This window comes from Canis lupus, chromosome 25 (genome assembly GCF_048164855.1).
Source record: "Canis lupus baileyi chromosome 25, mCanLup2.hap1, whole genome shotgun sequence".
Classification (NCBI taxonomy): Eukaryota; Metazoa; Chordata; class Mammalia; order Carnivora; family Canidae; genus Canis; species Canis lupus.
Genome location: NC_132862.1, coordinates 6072155 through 6095147, shown reverse-complemented (window position 1 = coordinate 6095147; position 22993 = coordinate 6072155). Strand labels below are relative to the sequence as shown.

The 22993-nt window shown below is 38.2% G+C and overlaps 2 protein-coding genes across 2 annotated transcripts; both read left to right on the top strand.

Annotated features, from left to right (window-relative positions):
- Nucleotides 1-8221: 8221 nt before the first annotated feature.
- On the top strand, nucleotides 8222-9172 carry LOC140616942 (olfactory receptor 8S1-like). The gene has a single exon (XM_072797594.1). It carries the CDS (start codon nucleotides 8222-8224, stop codon nucleotides 9170-9172), a length of 951 nt encoding a protein of 316 aa, XP_072653695.1.
- Nucleotides 9173-20961: 11789 nt separating this feature from the next.
- Nucleotides 20962-21897, top strand: LOC140616801 (olfactory receptor 8S1-like). The gene has a single exon (XM_072797551.1). It carries the CDS (start codon nucleotides 20962-20964, stop codon nucleotides 21895-21897), a length of 936 nt encoding a protein of 311 aa, XP_072653652.1.
- The last annotated feature ends 1096 nt before the right edge of the window (nucleotides 21898-22993 follow it).

Genomic DNA, 22993 nt, shown 5'->3' with positions numbered 1-22993 from the left:
TCTTGTTTTATTTTTATTATTTCTCTTTTCCATTCACTTTTATACTGCAAGGATTTATGAAACAAGTTAGCACGTGCTTAGTTTTGTTCCCATTTCTCACCGTAAGAAAAATATGAAATAGATATGGCAAAACATTTTTAGTGTTTCTAATATTAACCTATTTTTTTGTCATGCAATATTTCCAAAAATATTTGAAGCCAGGTTTTCCTCCTTTCTTTCTTGTTATATGCCTTAAAAATTCATATTGCAGAATTTAATTAATCATAATCCTTTAAAGATGTGGTATATGTATACAATGGAATATTACTCAGCCATTAGAAATGACAAATACCCACCATTTGCTTCAACGTGGATGGAACTGGAGGGTATTATGCTGAGTGAAATATGCTCCAAGTCAATTGGAGAAGGACAAACATTATATGGTCTCATTCATTTAGGGAATATAAAAATTAGTGAAAGGGAATAAAGGGAAAGGATAGAAAATGAGTGAAAATATCAGTGAGGGTGACAAAACATGAGAGACACCTAACTCTGGGAAATGAACAAGGGGTAGTGGAAGGGGAGGTGGGCGGGGGGTTGGGGTGACTGGGTGATGGGCCCTGAGGGGGACACTTGGCAGGATGAGCACTGGGTGTTAAGCTATATGTTGGCAAATTGAATTCCAATAAAAAAAAATCATAATCCTTTGCAACGTGTGATAATTAGTCCATACATGTACATCTTGTTTTTTTAGTTTACTTTTTGTTGCATATTTGTTTGCCTTTTTTTTTAATGATAACATAAACCTTCCATGGTCTCACAGCTTAACCTAACAACTAAAATGTTACTAATAACATGCATTTATGAACAGGCTTCTCTCCTTCCTAAACAGTATCATTGCCAAATATTTCACATGTCTTTTTTTAATTCCACAAAATAGACACCAATTTCATTATATTAGTGTAATTTCAGTTTGCCTACATTTAACCACTGATGTCTCAATGATTTCTTCTTGCAACTTAAATACCTTCTTCCTCTAGTATACTCTGTGCTAAGTAGATACAGATGACTCTCAGAATGGAATATTCCACTCACAACAGAATTTCTCACAGAGATCTTTCATATTCCCCTTCAGATATCAATGCATTATAAACAATCTACTGGCATTATAAGGAAACTTCCTTCAAAAATACAGGATGCACACAAGGGTCAGGCCTCCACTTCCTGTAATGTTCATAAAAACTATACTCATGTTCTTATCTTAAAGAGGCTCAAAGCATACCTCACATACCTACACAATCCCCACTCAGTAAGTAGACTCCATTCTCTCCCATTGTTGGGTGATTCACCTTGATAACCCAGGACCAACCTAAAAACAGAGAAGTTCCCACATATCTGTACCTCCAAGATCAGTGGAGGGTGAGGAAAGAGAATGAGAATGTAAGGAAAGATAAAGTCATTAGAAACAAGTGGAAATCAATATTTACTGAGCTTTTACTATTAGCCAGGTATGATATATGGAATTTTTTACATTTCATGTCTACATGATAATTACTCCTCTACAATTTTGACAAATAATTCCATTTTCTTGCAATCTGTCAATTCTTTAAAAGTATTTAACACTATCATTTCTCCAATTACAAAACAATCCACTTTTATTTTAGAAAATATGAAAAATTTTGAAAAGGATAAAAAGCCAGTATCACCCATAATCCCAAAATGTTGTCCGTGGCTCTTTCTTCAGCATCCAAGAAGGTAAAAATAAAAATATTCTCCTCTTTGGATGCATATAGAAATATTTACAGATATGTGAATATAGACAGCTAGGTATGCACATTATTTCTTTACTCTATCAGCTGAGAAGACCTAAAAGTAACAACATCCCAGTAACAAGGAGCACACTAAGTACTCAGAGCTTGATTTCTAACACCATTCTCCAACAAGAAAGAACCAAGGCCACATGGAGAATTGAATGATTCTAAGGCTGAAACAAAGAAGATACAATATGAACCTGAAGCATCTCATAGCAACAGAAAGTACTAAAAAAAAAACCCACCCCAAAATGATATGGGTATGTTAAAGGGACACCGGAGCCAAATGAAAGAGCCCCCAGTGACTAAGGATGGACCGATTTGAGCAACAAAATAAGTAGCATAGTATTAGATCATAACCAAAGTATAAAATAATATACTTATATAAATAAATAATTTAATAATTAAATAAATGGAAGAGAGTTGACAATCTCCCTTTCAGAAGAATTCCCAAATAACTTGTATAGAAACTGCACTCTCAATGAAGTAGAGTATAACTAGCCACTCCTTAAAGGTGAGCTGCACGTAATGATTCCCTTCTAAAGAATACAGTATGAAAACGGGGGAAAAGTTGAGAAACCTGACAAATGCTACCTGTGACAGATGACCAAGATTAATGTCAGCAGTGGTTAACTCATGTTGATAGTATACACTCCTGATATGATGTGATGAGAATGACACTTCACCGTGTGGGCCTCATCACCAAAACCCACAGCCCTAATCATGAGAAAAACATCAAATAAAACCAAGTTGAGGGGCATTGTACAAAATATCTGACTTAGAACTGCCAATGTCATGAAAAAAACAAAGGCTGAGAACTGTCACAATCCAGGGAGCCTAAGGATACATGAATTAAATGTAATGTGCTGTCCTGGATAGAATCTTGGAATAGAAATTGGATGTTAGGTAACAACTAAGGAAATATGGATACGTTATGAACTTTAGTGATAATTTTTCAATATGGTTCATTAATTGTGATAAATGTACCACACTAATGTGAAATGTTAATAATAATGGAGACTAGGCAGGGGTATATGGGAATGTTCTGCACTATTTTTGCACCTTTTATGTAAATCTAAAACTATTCTAAAATTAAATTTTTATTTTAAAAAAATCTTCTCCTTCCCATCTCCAATCTCATCATCCATGGTAATCAATGTGACTGGCATGGATCAGTTCATTGATGACAAATACCACATAGTCTGAGGCATTCTGAATATTTCTCCAGGCTACTCTGGTGGATGGCGAGATATTATTACTCTAAAGCTTGGGAGGATGTTTCAAATCCTTTAAAATATTTAGAGTAAGGCATCTATTTAAAAAATAATTCTTTTCCAAAATGGACTACTACCAAAAACATAAGTTTGATATGGCAGATTTAGAGCAAAGAAGATTGCCCTCCATAATGTGGGTGGGCCATGTCCAATCAGTTGAAGGACTGACTAGAACGAAAGGCTGACCTCCCACAAACAGGAGGGAATTCTTCCAGTGGACTTCATCTAAGCTTCATCTGCAATATTAGCTCTACCTGGTTCACCAGCTGACTGCTCACACATGCACACACTCTCTTTCAAATAAATAAATAAAATATCTTTAAAAATCTGATGGTGGAAATCATTTCACAAAGCATACATATGTCAGATCACCACATCATACATTTTAAACATATAAAATTTTATATTTTAATTGTAACTCAACATCAAGAAGGAAGGAAGAGAGTGAGGCAGAGAGGGAGGAAAGTAAAGAAAAAACACCAGATACTCAGGAGTTCTCACCCAAGAGTTTCCAGTAAGATTTCTAAGTCAAGTTCTGAAGTCAACATCTGAGATAATCTACAATTCTTACAAACTGCAACTTCCCTAATTAACTCATGTAGTTCAGGATCTAACTCCAGGGAATAAAGGCTATTTCTCCATCTTTCTCTTGATCTCCCAGTTTCAACCAGCCAATAAACTAACTGCAGGAACTATAATTGCTTTTCTGAGAGGTTAGAACTGAGCTTTACTCTCTTGAACATCATATTTAGTCACAGAGAATGTTCAATTAAGAGAAACTAAGTAACTAGTCCTAAAACCACCCGAAATCTCTCACCAAACTGCACTTACTGAGGATTGGAACATCTTTTCACTGTGGCCAATTGAGACATGGAAGACCAACACTTCAGAACAATCTAAATCTAGGACATTCTGTCTTCCTGCCCTCCTTGTGACTCCCAACTGGAAAAATAAAAGTTGCTGTTTTTCCTAAAGTTACTTCATTGAAGTATTACTTCTTAGGACCTCAGATAAGGTCGAGTAGGAAAACAGCTACAAAATGTCTTCTGTATCAGAAAATATAGGAGCATGGTAATATTTCCTATGATTTTTCTTAAAGTTTTTTCCAAATGTTTTCCAGTTGCTTTATAGTTTTATTAACATCTCTCACTGGACCTTCTCTCTCTGGATCTCTGAGACACTTCTTTTCACTTTCTCACCTCAACTTCCACACAACAGAGAGACCTTGCCTCTCAGTGCTCCCTAAGCTGTGTCTGCATTTCTCAGTTTATTCAGTTTTGTCCTCCAGTTCTCTTATTGGGTAATAAGGCGGTCAGTGAATAATGCTAATCATTAGGGAAGGGGAGTCCTTGAATATTGGCAGAAAATATTGATGCCCTAAGGTACACTCTCCTTTATCAGGTCCTCAGACATATACGTGCAGAGAATTCATTTTTCTGCTATTATTACCCATTCCCACTCTGATCCCTGCTGAAGAATTAATGTAAAGAACAATAGGAGACTTATTTATAACAATTCATTCTGGTCACCAGGCCCCTTCTATAAGTACTGAAGTATTTTAGCTTTCTCTTCTCCTAACCTCACTTATCAATTATTTAATTAAGGACCTCAACATCCTCTGAGTTGAACTATACCAGGACAAGTATCAGACACTTATTGAAATAAGTCTCATATTTTGATTATTAGTCCTTAACTACTTGTCACCTTGGAAAACGCTGGTGGTCTCATTAGACCTAACGACTTGATGACTGTTTCAATGTGCAACCCTTATCAAAATTGTCTAATTTTACTTTAGACACAGACTCACTCTGGCATAAACAATCTCCAATGTTGAAATTTCAGTAGAAGGGAAGATGGTGATTATTTATGATGCTACTTAATTTCAACTTTATATTCTAAAGTTGTTAAGATGGTCTTTGAAAAAAATGTGGAAAGCTGAGTTTGCTTTTCTTCTGTGTGCAATTCAAGGAAAATTGGTGAACAGTCTTGGGAGAATCCCTCAAGCTGCCCTTCCTGCCTCTACTTTCTCAGGAACTACTCCATGACTCCCTATATTCACACCATTTTTAAGTCTGGAACCACTCAAACTTCGGCCTGAATTGAATTCACTGTGTTCCTTCTTGGAGGTAAGTGAGAAGATTTTGTATTAACATTTTATCATTTCCTAAATATGAAGATAAAGACATTGTCCTACTTTGAAAGAACGTATCATTTGTCAGAAGATCTATGCTTTGAGCCTGGAGTGAGATGGAACATAGCATCACATGATATAGCTGTCTCCCTGATAGACTGTGGTGTGGTGCTTCCATTCCAGGATAAAAGTTTTCAGGCTTTGGATCCATGATAAGCAGCTTCTCTAATATCTTCTGAAGATGCTAGAGTATTTTCATGCTAATTAGTTCTTATAACCAGGTTAATAGAGAGTAAGCATAGAAGAACTGGACCGATTTCTCTCATTTGGATTAATTAAATGAGAAATTAATTAAATTCCAAATTCTTAAAAATGTTCATAGTCTTGACAAGAATGAATGTTGTTCACAGTGTTATTTTGTTAGTATAAAATCCAAAGAAATTGGGGCACCAAGGTGGCTCAGTTGGTTAAGCATCTGCCTTCAGCTCAGGTCATGATCTCAGGGTCCTGGGATCAAGCCCCACTCAGCAGAGAGCCTGCTTCTCCCTCTCCTTCTTGCTGCTACCCCTGCTTGTGCTCACTCTCATTCTCAAATAAATAAATAAAATCTTTTTTAAAAATCCAGAGAAGTAGTTTACTTTCAAAAGTATTTTATGGACTAGCTGAGGGATAATAAATATCAGCCTTCTATCCAATACAACCCCTAAAATGAGTAGGATAAGGCAGTTTAGAATGAGTACCTTGACACCTGATATGGCTGCATTCTGTACCTCAGTGAAGAAACAGAAAAATACTGACACACAGTAAGAGGACATCTCTGAGAAACTTTTGTGACAGTATATTAGCATGTGGTTGGTTTTTATTTATTTTTAAGCTAAACATTAAAACATATTACAAGTTAACAGCTCATACAACTCAGATTTAGTATTGTTCTTTGATTATCATAAAGCATATTAGGTTCCTGGTTTTTAAAAGACTTAAACTACAATTTATAAAATTTATTGTCATTTTTGCTGAATAGGATTAACTTAGATAAGAGATTTTTAAAAAGCAATGTATCAAAAATATTTTAAGAGTTTTATGCACTCAAAGATAAAACTGACTTTTGCAGGTAGTCCTTCTTCACTGCTGAGTCTTCATTAGTTTGAGCCAACCCACTGGACTACAGATTACACACTGGACAGAACTCATAGGTAATTCAGACATATTCTAAATAAAGGCTTAAAGTTTAGCAGTATGTATTTGATAAGCTTAGTAGCAGGAGTAGAATAGGGTAGAGAGGAAGTTCAAGGACTGGGAAATTTACCTTCTGAGCAATATTATACCTTTTATTGCAAGTCCTATGAGAGACATCAAGATTACATTTGTGTGGTAGACACAAAAGGTGGAGATCTCAGGAAAGATTCGGAGTTCAAGGGGCAGATTAGAACACTCTGATAGATAGGAAAGCACTCATGAGGATCCCAGGAAAGGCTGAATCTGACTGTATAACCACAGGTTGCTTTTGATGAGGAGGAAACAGGTTAGGAGGAGTGGTCACACCTAGAAATGCTCAGGTAGGTGCATTCACGCAAGAGTCAACAAAAAAACAATAGAGAATTGTCTTCAGCTGTATGTACAACACACTTACCTTAGTGAACAGAGACTCAAAAATGTTTATTCAGTAACATTATGGATGGATGGATGAGTGGGTGGATAGATGGATATTGAACACTTAAGCAAAGTGTGAAGTGATCTCTCTTAAGCAAAGATCTATAGGTATTAGTGATTTTAGAAGGAATAAGCCCTCCACAGCAAAATGGAGATATGTAGTCCACTTCTTCCCTTTCTCTTCCAATTCCAGGCCTCCTTGATGCTTTGCCCTTGACTACAACTTGAAGTTGACCTTCTAGACCTGGAGATAATCTCCAAGAGTGTTTACTACATGATCTGTTCAGTTTTCTTAATTTTTGTATTTACTTACTTAACAATGATTTATTTAAGATCCATTAAATATTGATGGGCGGTGTGAATAAGAAAATAATTCCTGCCCTCCATGAAACTGCACTGTCATTGTAGACACAAGAAGTGATACTCACACATATCGCTAGGTGATAAAGCAAACTAGTAATACCAAAAATGGCAAAACTTACAGTGTGTTGATGAATTGTTACATGGAAAAGGGAAGCAGGCAAGGTTTTGGGATCTTAGATTAGAGATTAATTAGAATCTTGAATTAGATTACTTAGCTTTATTTTCATCATCTGAAAAAATGTGGTTCATGATGATTATCCCAGAAATTTACGTGAGGACAAAGAAGGGTGTGATCAAAGGACTCATAGAATAGGTGGTAAATAAGGTGGGAATTCCAAGGTTTATTAGATGTAGATCAATTAATAGGTACACAAAATATATCAGCCTGAATCAAATCAGAGAAAACAGGAGTGACGGAGAACAAACAAAGCAATGCTATCTGGCCTCAGCAGTGGGACATCTAGAAAATCCTGGGTGATTAATGCTTTGAAATCCAAACTAGGGAGTTTGGCTTTTTCTCTAAGCAGGTCATATAGTAGATAAGCTCTTGTTCTACATCCAAATGCAACAGATTTATTTCCTTGCTCTTTAAAAAAAAAAAAAAACTGATCAGTGTAGAGATCTAGACAAGTTCTAGGATCACTGGGTTTAAATGTTTTCACCTGTAAAATGAGTTCAGTCTCTTATCTCACCATCCCCTGTACAAACACACACACACACAGTGGAAAACATGCAAGGAATTTATTTGTACAAGGCAAACTTCTCTATTAGCCCAGTTCCCAGTAGGGCTGCTCCAGAGCTCAGAGACAGCACAGCAGAGAGCCAGGGAGGAGAAGGGACTCCATGGAACCATTAAAGGGGCTATGAAAATGGAGACCAGACCAGGCAGGAAGGAATATATAGGGAAAGACATAAGGAATAAATAGTAAAGAGTGATGCCTTCTGGAAACTATTATGGAAAGAAGAGATTTATATCTTCTTCCTAATTTTTCTCTAAAGAACAGTGACCGTAAATGGCCTCAGCGAATCACAGCAGAATCACGGAGTTCATCCTTCTTGGGCTGTCTGCTGACCCCTATGTCCAGGCTCTACTCTTTGTTCTGTTCCTGATGATTTACCTTCTGACTCTACTGGGGAATCTTCTGATAATACTTGTGATCCATACAGATGCTAACCTCCACATGCCCATGTACTTCTTTCTGGGCCATCTCTCCTTCCAAGACCTCTTCTACTCTACAGTCACTGTGCCCAAGCTGCTGGAGAACCTCCTGTCTCAGAGGAAAACCATCTCAGTGGAGGCCTGCCTGGCTCAGGTGTTCTTTGTGTTTGCCACTACAGGGATTGAAGCCTGCCTGCTTTCGGTGATGGCCTATGACCGCTATGCTGCCATCTGCCACCCTCTGCTTTATGGCCAGGTGATGAGTAAACAGCTATGTGAGAGGTTGGTGTGGGGCTCTTGGGTCGTGGCCTTTCTGGATGCACTCATGAACATCCTCCTGGCTTTGAATATGGACTTCTGTGAGGCTCAAACCATCCACCACTACTCCTGTGAGCTGCCTTCCCTCTTCCCTCTCTCCTGCTCTGATGTCTCCACCAACTCTGCAATGCTACTCTGCTCTGCCCTCCTGCATGCCATTGGGACATGCCTCCTGATCTTCTTCTCTTATGTGCGCATTGTCTCTACCATCCTGAGCATCAGCTCCACCACAGGCAGAAGCAAGGCCTTCTCCACCTGCTCCTCCCACCTCACTGCAGTGATCCTGTTCTATGGCTCAGCCATTCTTCGCTATCTCATGCCAACCTCAGGCTCACCTCTGGAGTTGATCCTCTCCATACAGTACAGTGTAATCACTCCCTTGGTGAATCCACTCATCTACAGCTGGAAGAATAAGGAGGTGAAAGCAGCTCTGAGAAGAATGATGATAAAATACTTACGATGTCTCAGCACAAGAGATATAACATGAAAGAAACAGAACTGCAGCAAGAAATCTCATGATTGATATTAAATTCCTGATTTCCTGTTTTGTCACATGTTGCAATGCATATTGCTGATGCTCCCTTTTAAAAAATTATCAAGGAAAGTGCTAGAAGCTATTTTGCTTGCATGGCTCAGAATCAATCCTATTCAGACATAGAGCACATAAGTCGGAAAATCTTCTCAGCTTCATAGATTTAGTTAATAATGTGTCAATTCACGGTCCACATTTTTAAAAAAGCATTCAAATTAGAGTGGATCCTAAAATATTTTATGTTCTGAATGCTTACTTTGAATTACTGTGTCTGGGGAAAGATTTTATAGAAATAAAATATCCTGGGTCTCTGAGAAATGGATAACAAAGACTTGGGCTTTACAGGGTGAAGGAAAGGGTCATGGGTAGTGGTAAGATCTCTGGCAATAGGCAGAAATAGAAAGTGTGGTCAACAGAGGGAAGTCACAATTTACCAGGCATATTAGTTCTCTGTTGCTTTCCGTTATTGCCATAATCAGTTATCAAAAATTCAACAAATTAAAATAACATCTAGTTATTACCTTATAGGTCTCTAGGTCAGAAATTTGAGCAGACTCCCTGGGTTCTCTGTTTAGGGTCTCACAACACTGAAATCAAGGTTCTGGCTGGGTTGGGCCCTTCTCCACAGGCTCTAGAGATTCAGATTATTGGCAGAATTCGGTCTCTTGAAACTGTAGGTCTGAGATCCCCATTTCCTTGCTGGCTGTCAACTGAGGACCAGTCTCTCCTTGTTAGGGCCCCTTTACTTCTCACCTGGCCCTCTCCATTTTCAAAACAGTGCATCACCTACTTCTCACATTCCAAATCCCTCTCATGTCCCCTTCTGCTAACATCTGGAGAAAACTCTCTGCTCCGAAAGGGGTGTGATTAGATTAGGCCCACCAGCATAATCTCATATTTTAAAGCCAATTGATTTGGGACTGTAATTATATCTACAAAATCCCTTCATAGCAGTCTCTAGATTCATGTTTGAAGAACCATGGATCAGAAATCTCGAAAGGCCATCTTTAGAATTCTGCCTTTCAACCAAGTAAACATATAACACTCCTCCTACAGGAACAGAGTACAGCGGGCAGTAAAGCTAGAATGAGGAGGAGAGGGGAGGAGCAGTGTGGAAAGGGAGAGGACTCGGTACCAGCAAATAGTGATACAGAGAGATGGGGAAGAAATCAGTCTGGAGAGGAAGATCACTGAGAACATCTGTTTGTCCCAGAATATGGATGGATGCAGGGAATTCTCTGCATCCATCCCTGGGATTGATAATGAAGAAAGACTTTTGCTCTGGATTTAAATGAAACCAAAATACACAAATATGTTCTTACAAAAGGCCCATGATGACCTCCTTCCACTTTGGAGGACTGTAAGCCCTGTGGTCCTTCTTCTCTGTCTGTATACCTCCCTCTTCTTTATGTCCCTTTGTTCACTTGGTGCCCTCAAATGCCCTTCTGCAGAACTCCACTGATTTTCCACTTAAAGGACATTTGTCTAAGCCATTTTTGCCAATTATCAATTCTTCCTACAAAACGTTCTCTTTGGATCTATAATTGTCAAATGTTAGGTTTTCATATAAAGTGAACATGTTTCAGCCCATTTAAACATTCTGTTTCATTTTAGACCTATTTTCCTGTTTAGCTTCTTGCTTGAGTATTAGAAATAGTCACTTTTGACTGCACTATTATCCAAAATAACAATATTTTATAACAACCTCAGCAGAGGTATATAGAACTAAGAAACTTTAGGTGTTCGTGACTATCTCTTGTCTTGCAGTTCACAAAAGCACAGCAAGAGTTAATATGTTAAAATTTTGAAGAGTACACACTTGCATGAAATACCTCATTAAAATGTACACCTAGTGATTTAACCAATTTATAAGTTTCTCTTTGTTATCATTGATAGGGAAGAAGCATCTTGGACATGAGATTGTTAAGCTGTCTCTGAGAAATGTCAGAACTTACTAGGTTGGCAACAGAGGGGCAGAAGGAAGTATAGAGGGAGAGTTGTATGAGGATGTTTTCATACTTACATTTTAATAACTGTTAACGTATATTAGTCTCTTTGTGCTATAGGAATACATTAAGTGATTCAATGGAAACATACCTCCTTGCTAATTGAATATTATAGATTGGATGATGAATTCTTTTAGAAGCATTATATGTTGTGTACTCTGTTACTTCTTGTCTCAGTTTTAATTGAACATTAAGGGAATGCAGTATTTTAATTGTAACTCTGCCAATATCTTTATCTAGAGGCCTGTTGCCATTTTTGTCTTTTATATTTTTGTCGCCAAGAAAGGCAGGATTACATTTTTTTTTCAGATGGAGTTGGTGTAGTGTATTCTTGGTTATCGAAATACTCATAGTTTGGGGACTCTGACATGATAAATATTCATGGTGTGTAAAAGCATGATACACAACTGTATGATCTTACATTAAAATGCTTACTTGTGTAGATAGACACACACACAGGACCTAGAAGTCAAACTGTAAACTGCTTGTGATTATGGATGACTTTGTTCTTTGCTTCTTGTGTTTTTCAGTTTCCTTTTATGCACATATTAACTTTTTAAAAAATAAAAATTTTTAAAAACCTAAAAAAAAAGGAAATACCTCATTACCTCATGCATACAATGCAAAGAAAGTGTTTTATTACCTCTTTCTAATCAGCATACTCAAAAACATTTTCTCTAACCTACCATGCCACACTCCTCCAGGATACCAGATTTGTTTTTATTCAATAACTTTAATGTGCTTTGGTATGTATATGTATAATGTATGCTTGATATCTGTGTAATATATATACATGTATTTTTTTGTTTTCTCCTTTTTTATGTATTTTTTATTGGAATTCTATTTGCCAACATATACTATAAAACCCAGTGCTCATCCCACCAACTATCACCTGCAGTGCCCATCACCCAGTCACCCATTTCCCCGCACACCTCGCCTTCCACTACTCCTTGTTCATTTCCCAGAGTTAGGGAGTCTCTCATGTTTTGTTACCCTCACTGATATTTTCACTCATTTTCTCTCCTTTCCCCTATAATCCCTTTCACTATTTTTATATTCCCCGTATGAGTGAAACCATATAATGATTGTCCTTCTCCGATTGACTTACTTCACTCAGCATAATACCCTCCAGTACCATCCACGTTGAAGCAAATGGTGGGTATTCCTCATTTCTAATAGCTAAGTAATATTCCATTGTATATATACGCCACATCTTCTTTATCCATTCATCTTTCGATGGACACTGAGGCTCCTTCCACAGTTTGGCTATTGTGGACATTGCTGCTAGAAACATCGGGGTGCAGGGGTGCCGGCATTACACTACATCAGTATCTTTGGGATAAATCCTCAGCACTGCAATTGCTGAGTCATAGGGCAGATCTATTTTTAACTCTTTGAGGAACCTCCACACAGTTTTCCAGAGTGGCTGCACCAGTTCACATTCCAACAGTGCAAGAGGGTTCCCCTTTCTCCACATCCTCTCCAACATTTGTTGTTTCCTATCTTGTTAATTTTACCCATTCTGACTGGTGTGAGGTGGTATCTCATTGTGGTTTTGATTTGTATTTCCCTGATGGCCAGTGATGTGGAGCATTTTCTCATGTGCTTGTTGGCCATGTTGCTCTATGCCTTCCTCTGTGAAATTTCTGTTCATGTCCTTTGCCCATTTCATGGTTGGATTTTTTTGTTTCTTTGCTGTTGAGTTTAATAAGTTTTTTCTAGATCTTGGATACTAGCCCTTTCTCTGATATGTCATTGGCAAATATCTTCTCCCATTCTGTAGGTTGTCTTTTAGTTTTGTTGACTGTTTCTTTGGCTGTGCAGAAGCTTTTTATCTTGATGAAGTCCCAATAATTCATTTTTGCTCTTGTTGCCCTTGCCTTCTTAGATGCATCTTGCAAGAAGTTGCTGTGGCCAAATTCAAAAAAGGTGTTCCCAAAATCCTCTAGGATTTTGAGGTATTCTTCTCTTACATGAAAATCTTGCGTCCATTTTGAGTTTATCTTTGTGTATGGTGTAAGAGAATGGTCTAGTTTCATTCTTCTGCATGTGAATGTCCAATTTTCTCAGCACCATTTATTGAAGAGACTGTCTTTTTTCCAGTGGATCGTCTTTGTCGAATATTAGTTCACCATAAAGTTGAGGGGCCACTTCTGGATTCTCTATTCTGTTCCATTGATCTATGTGTCTGCTTTTGTGCCAGTACCACACTGTCTTGATGACCACAGCTTTGTAGTACAACCTGAAATCTGGCATTGTGATGCCCACAGCTATGGTTTTCTTTTATAATATTCCCCTTGCTATTTCGGGGTCTTTTCTGATTCCACACAAATCTTAAGATGATTTGTTCCAACTCTCTGAAGAAAGTCCATGGTATTTTGATAGGGATTGCATTAAATGGGTAAATTGCCCTGGGTAACACTGACATTTTCACAATATTAATTCTTCCAATCCATGAGCATGGAATATTTTTCCATCTCTTTGTGTCTTTCTCAATTTCTTTCAGAAGTGTTCTGTAGTTTTTAGGGTATAGATCCTTTACCTCTTTGGTTAGGTTTATTCCTAGGTATCTTATGCTTTTGGGTGCAATTGTAAATGGGATTGACTCCTTAATTTCTCTTTCTTCAGTCTCATTGTTAGTGTATAGAAATGCCACTGACTTCTGTGCATTGATTTTGTGTCCTGCCACCCTGCCGAACTGCTGTATGAGTTCTAGCAATCTTGGGGTGGAGTCTTTTGGGTTTTCTATGTACAGTATCATGTCATCTGCGAAGAGGGAGAGTTTGACTTCTTCTTTGCCAATTTGAATGCCTTTTATTTCTTTTTGTTGCCTGATTGCTGAGGCTAGGACTTCTAGTACTATGTTGAATAGCAAGCACTAGGTGTTATACCATATGCTGGCAAATCAAACTGCAATAAAAAGATATACAAAAAAAAAAAGAAAATGAAGGCCAGAAGAAACAGTTAAACTTGAATGGGATATTTTCCCAGGTTTATTGAGATATAATAGACATACAACATTGTGTAAGTTTAAAGTGTATGACATATTGATTTGATACACTTATATACTGCAGTTTGTTTACCACCATAACTTAGCTGACACCTCATAATGAGAACATGTTGACCAAAGGGTACAAACCTAAGCATTTTTATGGAAAGACAGGAAAGTCATGGAAAGATGTAATAAAACAAAGGTGAGATACATATGGTAAATGGAAATGGGGAGATGGGGAATGGTAATTAGCAAGGCCTATTCAGATTCCTCTCTGTGTCCCTTCATCTTTGGAAATAAGGTTGCCCCTTTCCTCCAAGTATAGGGAAGTCACCTCTCACATGAGGGTTTTATGATTTGCTTCAGAGGGAGGTCAGAAAGTGCTTCCCTACACCTGCCATTTCTCATTCCTTAGTATGAAATATTCAATATCCCAAGGGGCTCTATTTTGGGAGAGTGACCTCATCCTAGGCTAAAACCTCAACACAGAAGTTCCATACGACCATACTGAACAGAATCATCAGAGGCCCTCACAAATTTCAACTTATCTAGTTAATGAGTCTCAAACTGGGCTTCAAGCTATGACTTCAGGGAATAAAGAACATTGGCTCCTTCATCTTCTAAGTTGCCATGTTCAGTCAGCCAATTACTGACTGCTTAATCTATATATACCCAGTTCTCAAGAGTTTTATGTAAGAATCACTCAATTCCCAGACTCTTTTATGACAGTATTTAGAATCAGAGAGGAAATTAAATAAAGAGGTGCCTGTGTAGCTGGGCCTATGACCATTGGAGGGAAGTTCCTTACACGTAGTCTTACCATGTAATGAGTACAAGAGGAAGGCAGGACCAAGCTAGAGCTCAGAAAATGCTTGTCTTGAAGCTTCTACCTTTAAGAGTATCTAGGTCTGGGATAATCAGTTTTCTGTTGTCACTATGACTTCCAATTAGATAGATAGATAGATAGATAGATAGATAGATAAATAGATAAATAGATAAAAGGATTGATTGCTTTTCCTTTAACTAGGCTACAGAAGTATTGATTCCTATGGGCATCGAGACCATCCCAGTCCAGATGAGATCCCACCATGCAAAGACCAAAGCAACAGGAAATCTTCTGAATCAGAAAAAGCCTGGAACTTGGTAATGTCTGCTATGATTGCTCTGAAGATCTTGTCTCTCTTTCCTGGCCCCTACCTCTCTCTCTCTCCTGATCCAACCTTCTTTTCCTGTCTTCTCATTAACTTTCTGCCTGCTGGAGACTGAGGTCCCTGACCTAGGAATCACATTTTCCATAAAATGGGGCCTTGGTCCTAAGAAGCTACATGGAAAGAACTCTCTATCCTCAATGAGTTATGCTGAGCTCTGGGATCTGGCATATCTTTCATCCTAGTCTCAAATTCTGCCCTGGCTTATGTTATAGCCAGTGAAACCTGGGACCAGTAGGTGGAAGCACAAATGTCAAGGTGGATGGGGATAGTGGATAGTACACTGGACTAGACAGCAGATAATGGCAATTCTGAGGAAACGCTCTTCTTCTAGAATGCCAAACCACATATACTATTAAAAAGTTCATTTTTCTGCATAATAATTCCCCTTGGCCCAGTAAATACTGATGATGTGAAGCACACAGAAAGAGGGGCAGGATCTGAACAGGTCTGAGGAAAACTATGGATTCAAAAAGCTCTTTTCAGTTCTCTCCTATTTTCATCTGTCTTCCCCAGTCCAGGTGCCTGTCTAGATATCCAGGGTCTTTATACCACTTACCACTGAGTATCCAAATTCCTACCCTGCATTTGGTCATGCAGAACATCTCCATGTTCTGTCTATAGAGGAAACACTGCACTTCTCTCTCCTCTTATTCTCAAGAAGATTCATCAATCACATCATTTGTTCAATTAACAAACACATACAAAATTAAATGTGAGTGAGGCTACCAAGACTTTAAGCACTTTGTATTATATGTTTTTTGGCCCTTTCTCCAAGGAATGACCTCAGATACCTGTTCCCTTGGACAGGATATGACAATGTCATATACAAAGTTCCTGAGCCCAAATTTCGGCTAACTCATACTATCTCCATGATCCTGACAAATTTACCTAACTTTTCTGTGTCCTAGTTTCTCATATATAAAAAAGGTATGTGTCAGTAATGTTTTATTAACAAATAGAATCACAATAAACAGACTGCTGCCTGTCCCACTGTGGAGTCACATGGGCCCTCATTGTAGGACCATAGTTTTCAGATTTTGGATCCTTAAATGACACTTCCCAATATCCTCTGCAGATGCTGGTATGTTCTTAAGTGCATGGTCAGAAACACATAAAAACAAGGTGGTCAGGTATACTTTAAAAAATACATGTAGTGGTCATTAGAGCATGTAACCCTTACACTCAGGGTTGTGAGTTCAAGTCCAACACTGGGCGTAAAGCCTAGTTTAAAAAAAAAAAGTATGTGTAGAATAATTGAAGCAATTATCTGTCTAATTCATTCAGAAAATTCCAAATACTTGGAGAAATTTACAAATTCTAGAAAAGAATGATCGAAATTAATTATGATTGTTTGTTGTGATTGTTATTTTGCTATTGAAGAAGCAGAGAAAATATTCATTTTGAAAGAACTTGACAAACTCAGAGATGAGTCAGGCTCCTTAAAATAGACTTTTTTTCCTGCAAGTTTCTCTCATTGTTTACTGAATCAGAGTTAATTTGGGCCATCCTAAACTACAGATTCCCCTACAGGACAGACTGAGACATAATCTAGATCTAAGTTCTAAGTAAGATCTCTGTGAATAGTCTGGGGATCTCTGTGAATATTTAATATTAATAGTGGAGAAAAGACTTCTCCGCTTTTTTGTCCAAGTAAAGAAAATGACAAAGACTGGAAAGTTGGCCTAGTTTTTCATGAATTTAACTTTTTGTTGTGAGTCCTTTGGGCAATACGAACATCAGACTCTGGTGTCAGAACAAAGCTAAAGAATAAAAGGTAGGCTAAGAGTTCAAGGGACTGGTCAGAAGACTGTATGAAGTCACCAACCAAGGGGTGTTTCATAAAGAAGCATGACTTGCATGTATAGTGCCATATCAAGTTTCAAATTAAGCATAAGGAACTAGTCTAGAAAGATAAGTCATTCCTGGATCCTGGACAAGACTGACTTAAAATTTAGAAGACACATTCATTTGGGGAATATAAAAATTAGTGAAAGGGAATAAAGGGAAAGGAGTGAAAATATCAGTGAGGGTGACTAAACATGAGAGACACCTAACTCTGGGAAATAAACAAAGGGTAGTGGAAGGGGAAGTGGGCGGGGAAATGAGTGACTGGGTGACAGGCACTGAGGGGGGCACTTGACGGGATGAGCACTGGGTGTTATACTATATGTTGGCAAATTAAACTCCAATAAAAAAACTAAAAAAATTTAGGAGACAAATGTGCATGCATATAACAGTTCAACATATTTGTGATGTGGTCTTCTCTAAGCCCAGCATACCCCAACATATAGCTGGCATCTTATGAATGAATGATTGAGTTATGGAAGGATAGATGGAAGAATGATCAAAGAATAAATATATAGAAGACTAAGTTCATGGAAAGGATATATTAAAGAACCAACAGGTAAACCAAATAAATTAATGAATGGATAAAAAGATGTGGTCTACATATACAATGGAATATTACTCAGCCATCAGAAATGATGAATACCCACCATCTGCTTCAACGCGGATAAAACCGGAGGGTATTATTATTATGTAGGGTATTACTTCACTGGAGTGAAGTAAACCAATCGGAGAACGACAAACATTATATGGTCTCATTCATTCGAGGAATATAAAAAATAGTGAAAGGGATTAAATGGGAAAGGAGAGAAAATGAGTGGGAAATATCAGAGAGGGAGACAAAACATGAGAGACTCCTAACTCTGGGAAACAAACAAGGGGTAGTGGAAGGGGAGGTGGGCGGGGGGTTGAGGTGACTGGGTGATGGGCACTGAGGGGCACTTAACCGGATGAGCACTGGGTGTTATTTTTTTAATAATAAATTTATCTTTTATTGGTGTTCAATTTGCCAACATACAGAATAACACCCAACACTGGGTGTTATTCTGTATGTTGGCAAATCGAGCTGCAATAAAAAATATACAAAAAATAAAATATGATTAATTAATTAATTAATGTTCAGAAACATGGGTGAATGAACAGGGAATTTCATGGTTTTTAGCCTTTCTAGGTTGAAATGGGATAGTAGGCATGGAATATATGTTAAGTACACCACTGGTTGCTTAAAACTGTACACACACATGCAAACACACATACCATTTCTTTGCTTCCTACTTTGTTGTCTTCTTAGTGCTGAACCTTTACCAGGCTTATGAGTCTGAAGACTTTTCTAAAGAAGGTTAGCTAAACAGTCTGTTCAATTCACTTCTTTGCTTTCTTTTTTCATCCAACAAAAAGTGATAAAGGACCCACCATATGTGCTTCTCATTGGGTGAAGTGTTATGGTATAGAGATACCAAGTAATTTAGAGCATAATCACCTTCATCAAAGAACTATAATATCATTGCTTGAGGGAAGAAAAGAAAAATAAAGAAACATGGCATAAATATTCTAACCACTAACTGTCAAAACAAGATGGTGATTCAGCAATGGCATAAAATGAAGAGTCGCCAATGGTGAGTTAATGAATTAGCACAGAGCGGAAGTATAGCAGGTAAGGTCCTTCCGGAAGAGTGTTGATGTAGGATTACATGAAATTTGGTGAGGAGGGGCCTGTGAGAGATAAAGAGGAGGAATCAGTATTGGGTCAGAAAAGCCTTCAGACAATGATCCAGACGTGACCTTGGCAACAAGAAAGACAGAAGGAAAGCAGAATTGTCTCTAAGAGCTTCAGACTGCAATACAGATATGAGAAACATTCATACAAGCCAGTGGGAGGTCTGGAGCAAAGACTGCCCCTTAGAGAAGGCGTGCTCAGTTCACTGACTCCCTGGGAACAGTTTGGCCTCTGCTAAAGCTGCAGTTAATCTCAAAGGTACTGCAACTGGATTCTGTCCACTAACTGGATCCATCACTGATGAATGTTAGGTTCTTTCTTTAAGGTAGACCCAAGTGAAGCACCTCCATGGCTGCCACAGGAGGAGACGGGCATGACAGGAGGAGATGACAGGAGGAGAGCTAACATGACAGGAGGAGAGCTAACACCCTTGAAAAATACATAAGAAAAGGGGAGGCAGAAGTACCAGATGAGAAGCAATAGTGAAAATGCAGGTGAAAATAAAAAAAATTAAAATTAAAAAAAAGAAAAGTTAAATGCAGGTGAAATCCTGATATAGCCACGGATTAACTCTGACAAGGCAAAATTCTAGATTTGAAAAATTAGGATAGAAAGATTTCCCCAGAGTGGCTTGTGAAATTAAATGAGAAAATGTCAAATTTTTAAGAGTGCCAAAGACATATTAGGCCCTCAGTTTAAAAAAAAAAGAAAAAAAGCTAGTTGTTATTATCATTATGTACTATGGGAGTCCAGAGAAGCAAATGATCAAAAAGGATCTCAATAAGAGATCAAAATTAAGATGGGGTAAGATAATAAATAAGATTTCAATTAATTACCCTAAAGGCAGGGCATTTCAAATAGAGCAGATGCTAAAGTAAAAGCAGAGAGAAAGTTATTCCCAAGGGGTGCTCAGGAGCAAGTACACCTTTCTGCCCACAGCAACGAGACCAAAAGAGCTGAGAACAACCATAACATTATCTAAATGCCGTATGGTGGAGAATTTGAAGGCAGGCGTTGAATGAAAGTCACTGTATGTAAGAAAGACCTGGTGTCTCAGGATCCTGTAATAGTCTATGTAGACAAATGATGGCATTGAATGAGTTACATCATTTATAATACTTTTTTTAATTTGCAAAAAAAAATAGTTGCAATAATTCCCTTATTCTTTTGTCCCACACTCAACATTCACACACACACACACACACACACACACACACACACAATCATCTTTCAATCTTGTCCCAAAGGGTCAATAATATATGTTAATGTGTGGTATCAATGACAAAAAACTATAGAAAGACAAAATGATACTATTTAAAGCAATTACGAATCTTAGGAGGGTTTTGAAATGGGGTAAGAATAGGTTGGGAAAATGGAGAAGAGAAGACAAATGCTGAAAGAGCCCCCTAAAAATTCTACTACAATGTGTAAAACGTGTCCAGAACACTGCCGACAAAGCAGTGCTCAGCTGAAGAACATAGAATAAATTAGTCATGGACTAGGTCTGTACAAATTCACAAATTTCCTCAGCAGTCTTTAAAGTAGAATTAAGGGATCCCTGGGTGGCGCAGCGGTTTAGCGCCTGCCTTTGGCCCAGGGCGCGATCCTGGAAACCCGGGATCGAATCCCACATCGGGCTCCCGGTGCATGGAGCCTGCTTCTCCCTCTGCCTGTGTCTCTGCCTCTCTCTCTCTCTCGCTCTCTGATGACTATCATAAATAAATTAATTAATTAAAAAAATTAAAAAAAAAATAAAGTAGAATTAACAACTATATGGCAATATCATAGAGACTTTGAAACCAAATACTAGAAGACAGGGAAGAGGGGATTCTAGATAGTTGATAAGAGCATACGTGAAACCTAAATAATTAAGAGTGGGAACATAAAAGGAGGTCCCTAATTCTGTAATTGGGTGTAATCAAGACAAGTTTTGAGTCCATCCTATATTTATTTCTAGGAAACGTGCTCTCTATATGGCCTTGAGAAACCACAGCACCAGCACTGAGTTCATCCTCCTCGGGCTGTCTGCTGACCCCAAAGTCCAGGCTCTGCTCTTTGTGCTCTTCCTGGGGATTTATCTCCTGACTGTGATGGGGAACCTGGCAATGCTGCTGGTGATCAGTGCTGATTTCCACCTCCACACTCCCATGTACTTCTTCCTGAGTAATCTGTCCTTCCTAGACCTCTGCTTTTCCTCGGTCACTGTGCCCAAGATGCTGGAGAACCTCCTATCTAAAAGGAAAATCATTTCAATAGAAGGATGCCTGACTCAAGCCTTCTTTGTGTTTGACGTTGGAGGAACAGAAATTTTCCTGCTCTCTGCCATGGCCTATGACCGCTATGCAGCCATCTGCCACCCTCTGCTCTACAGCCGCATGATGAGCAACCAGCTGTGTGTGAGGCTGGTATGGGCTTCATGGAGCCTAGGTTTCCTGGATGCAGTTATCAACATCCCCCTGGCTATGAACTTGAACTTCTGTGAGGCCCACACCATCCCTCACTACAGCTGTGAGCTGCCCTCCCTCTTCCCTTTGTCCTGCTCTGATGTCTCTACCAACCTCACTGTCCTGCTCTGTTCCACACTCCTGCATGGCTTTGGTACATTCTTCCTGATATTCTTCTCCTATGCACGCATTGTCTCCACCATCCTGAGCATCAGCTCCTCCTCAGGCAGAAGCAAGGCCTTCTCCACCTGCTCCTCCCACCTCACTGCAGTGAGCTTCTTCTATGGCTCAGCTTTCCTGCGGCATCTCATGCCAACCTCAGGCTCACCTCTGGAGCTGATCTTCTCCATACAGTATAGTGTGGTAACTCCCCTAGTAAACCCCTTCATCTACAGCCTGAAAAACAGGGAGATTAAAAATGCACTGAGAAGAACCTTGGGGAAGTTTTTGCAACAGTACAGGTAGCAAACTATGGGTAGAGATGATTAGGATTAGGCTCAAACTACATGCATGCAAATATCTGTTGAGTTGATGTCAAGTAAAATGCTTGAATGTGCATCTTGTTAAATGCTGACAGATGCCTTAGTAAATAATTTTACTACCCAAATTCAGTATATTTTCTTCTAATTTTTTCTGTACATAGAGATTTTAATTGAACAAATTATTGAGCATTCTCAATGTGAAAGCATGAATCATTTTTAGTTTTTGTCATTGAATATAGATGGGTACTATAAAATGACCCTTACTTATTTTCTAAAGAAATTTAAAGCAGATTTTTTAGCATTTTGGCTTATTTCTATTAAAATGTAACATACATATAGAAAAGTGCACAGCATGCAAGGATACAACCAGATCAAGTCCACTTTGCAACACTATCCCAGACTCACAAGTAATCTAATGCCATACATTACTTTTGCCTTCTCTTGTTCTTGTAAGTGGAATCTACCATCTATTTCTTCTGTACTTGACTTAATACACTCAATATTATACTTAGAGAGCTAACTCTCCAAGTATAATTTATTTGTATGTTGTTTTTCCTGTGTTGCATCCTTTTCCATTGTATGAATACATAACTTATTGATCTGTTTTACGTTTGAAGGATACTTGTGTAATTTTGGTTTATGACTATTCTGAATAGTGTAGCTATCAGTATTCTTGTACACATCTCTTAGTGACCACAAATAATTTTATTTTGCTTTGTTTTATTATATACTTACAGGTGGTTTTGTTTGATTGTAGGGTGTGCATCATGCTTCCAAGCACTTTCCCAAAGTGGTTGTAAAACTGTATATTCCCATAGTAGCTTATGAGAATTCCAGTTGCTCCCTATGGTGACTACACATGATATTTTATGTTTCTTTCATTTTATAACTCTAGTGGGTGAGTTGTGATTGCATTTAAGGTTTTCTTTGCACTCCTCTGATAGCTAATAAAGTTAAGCACCTTTTCTTCTTCTGCTTTGTGGATTGACTTTCATTCTTTTAATGTTGGTTTGATGAAGAGAAATTCTTAATTTTAATAAAAATCCAAGTAATCATTTTTTCCTGTATAACTTGCCATT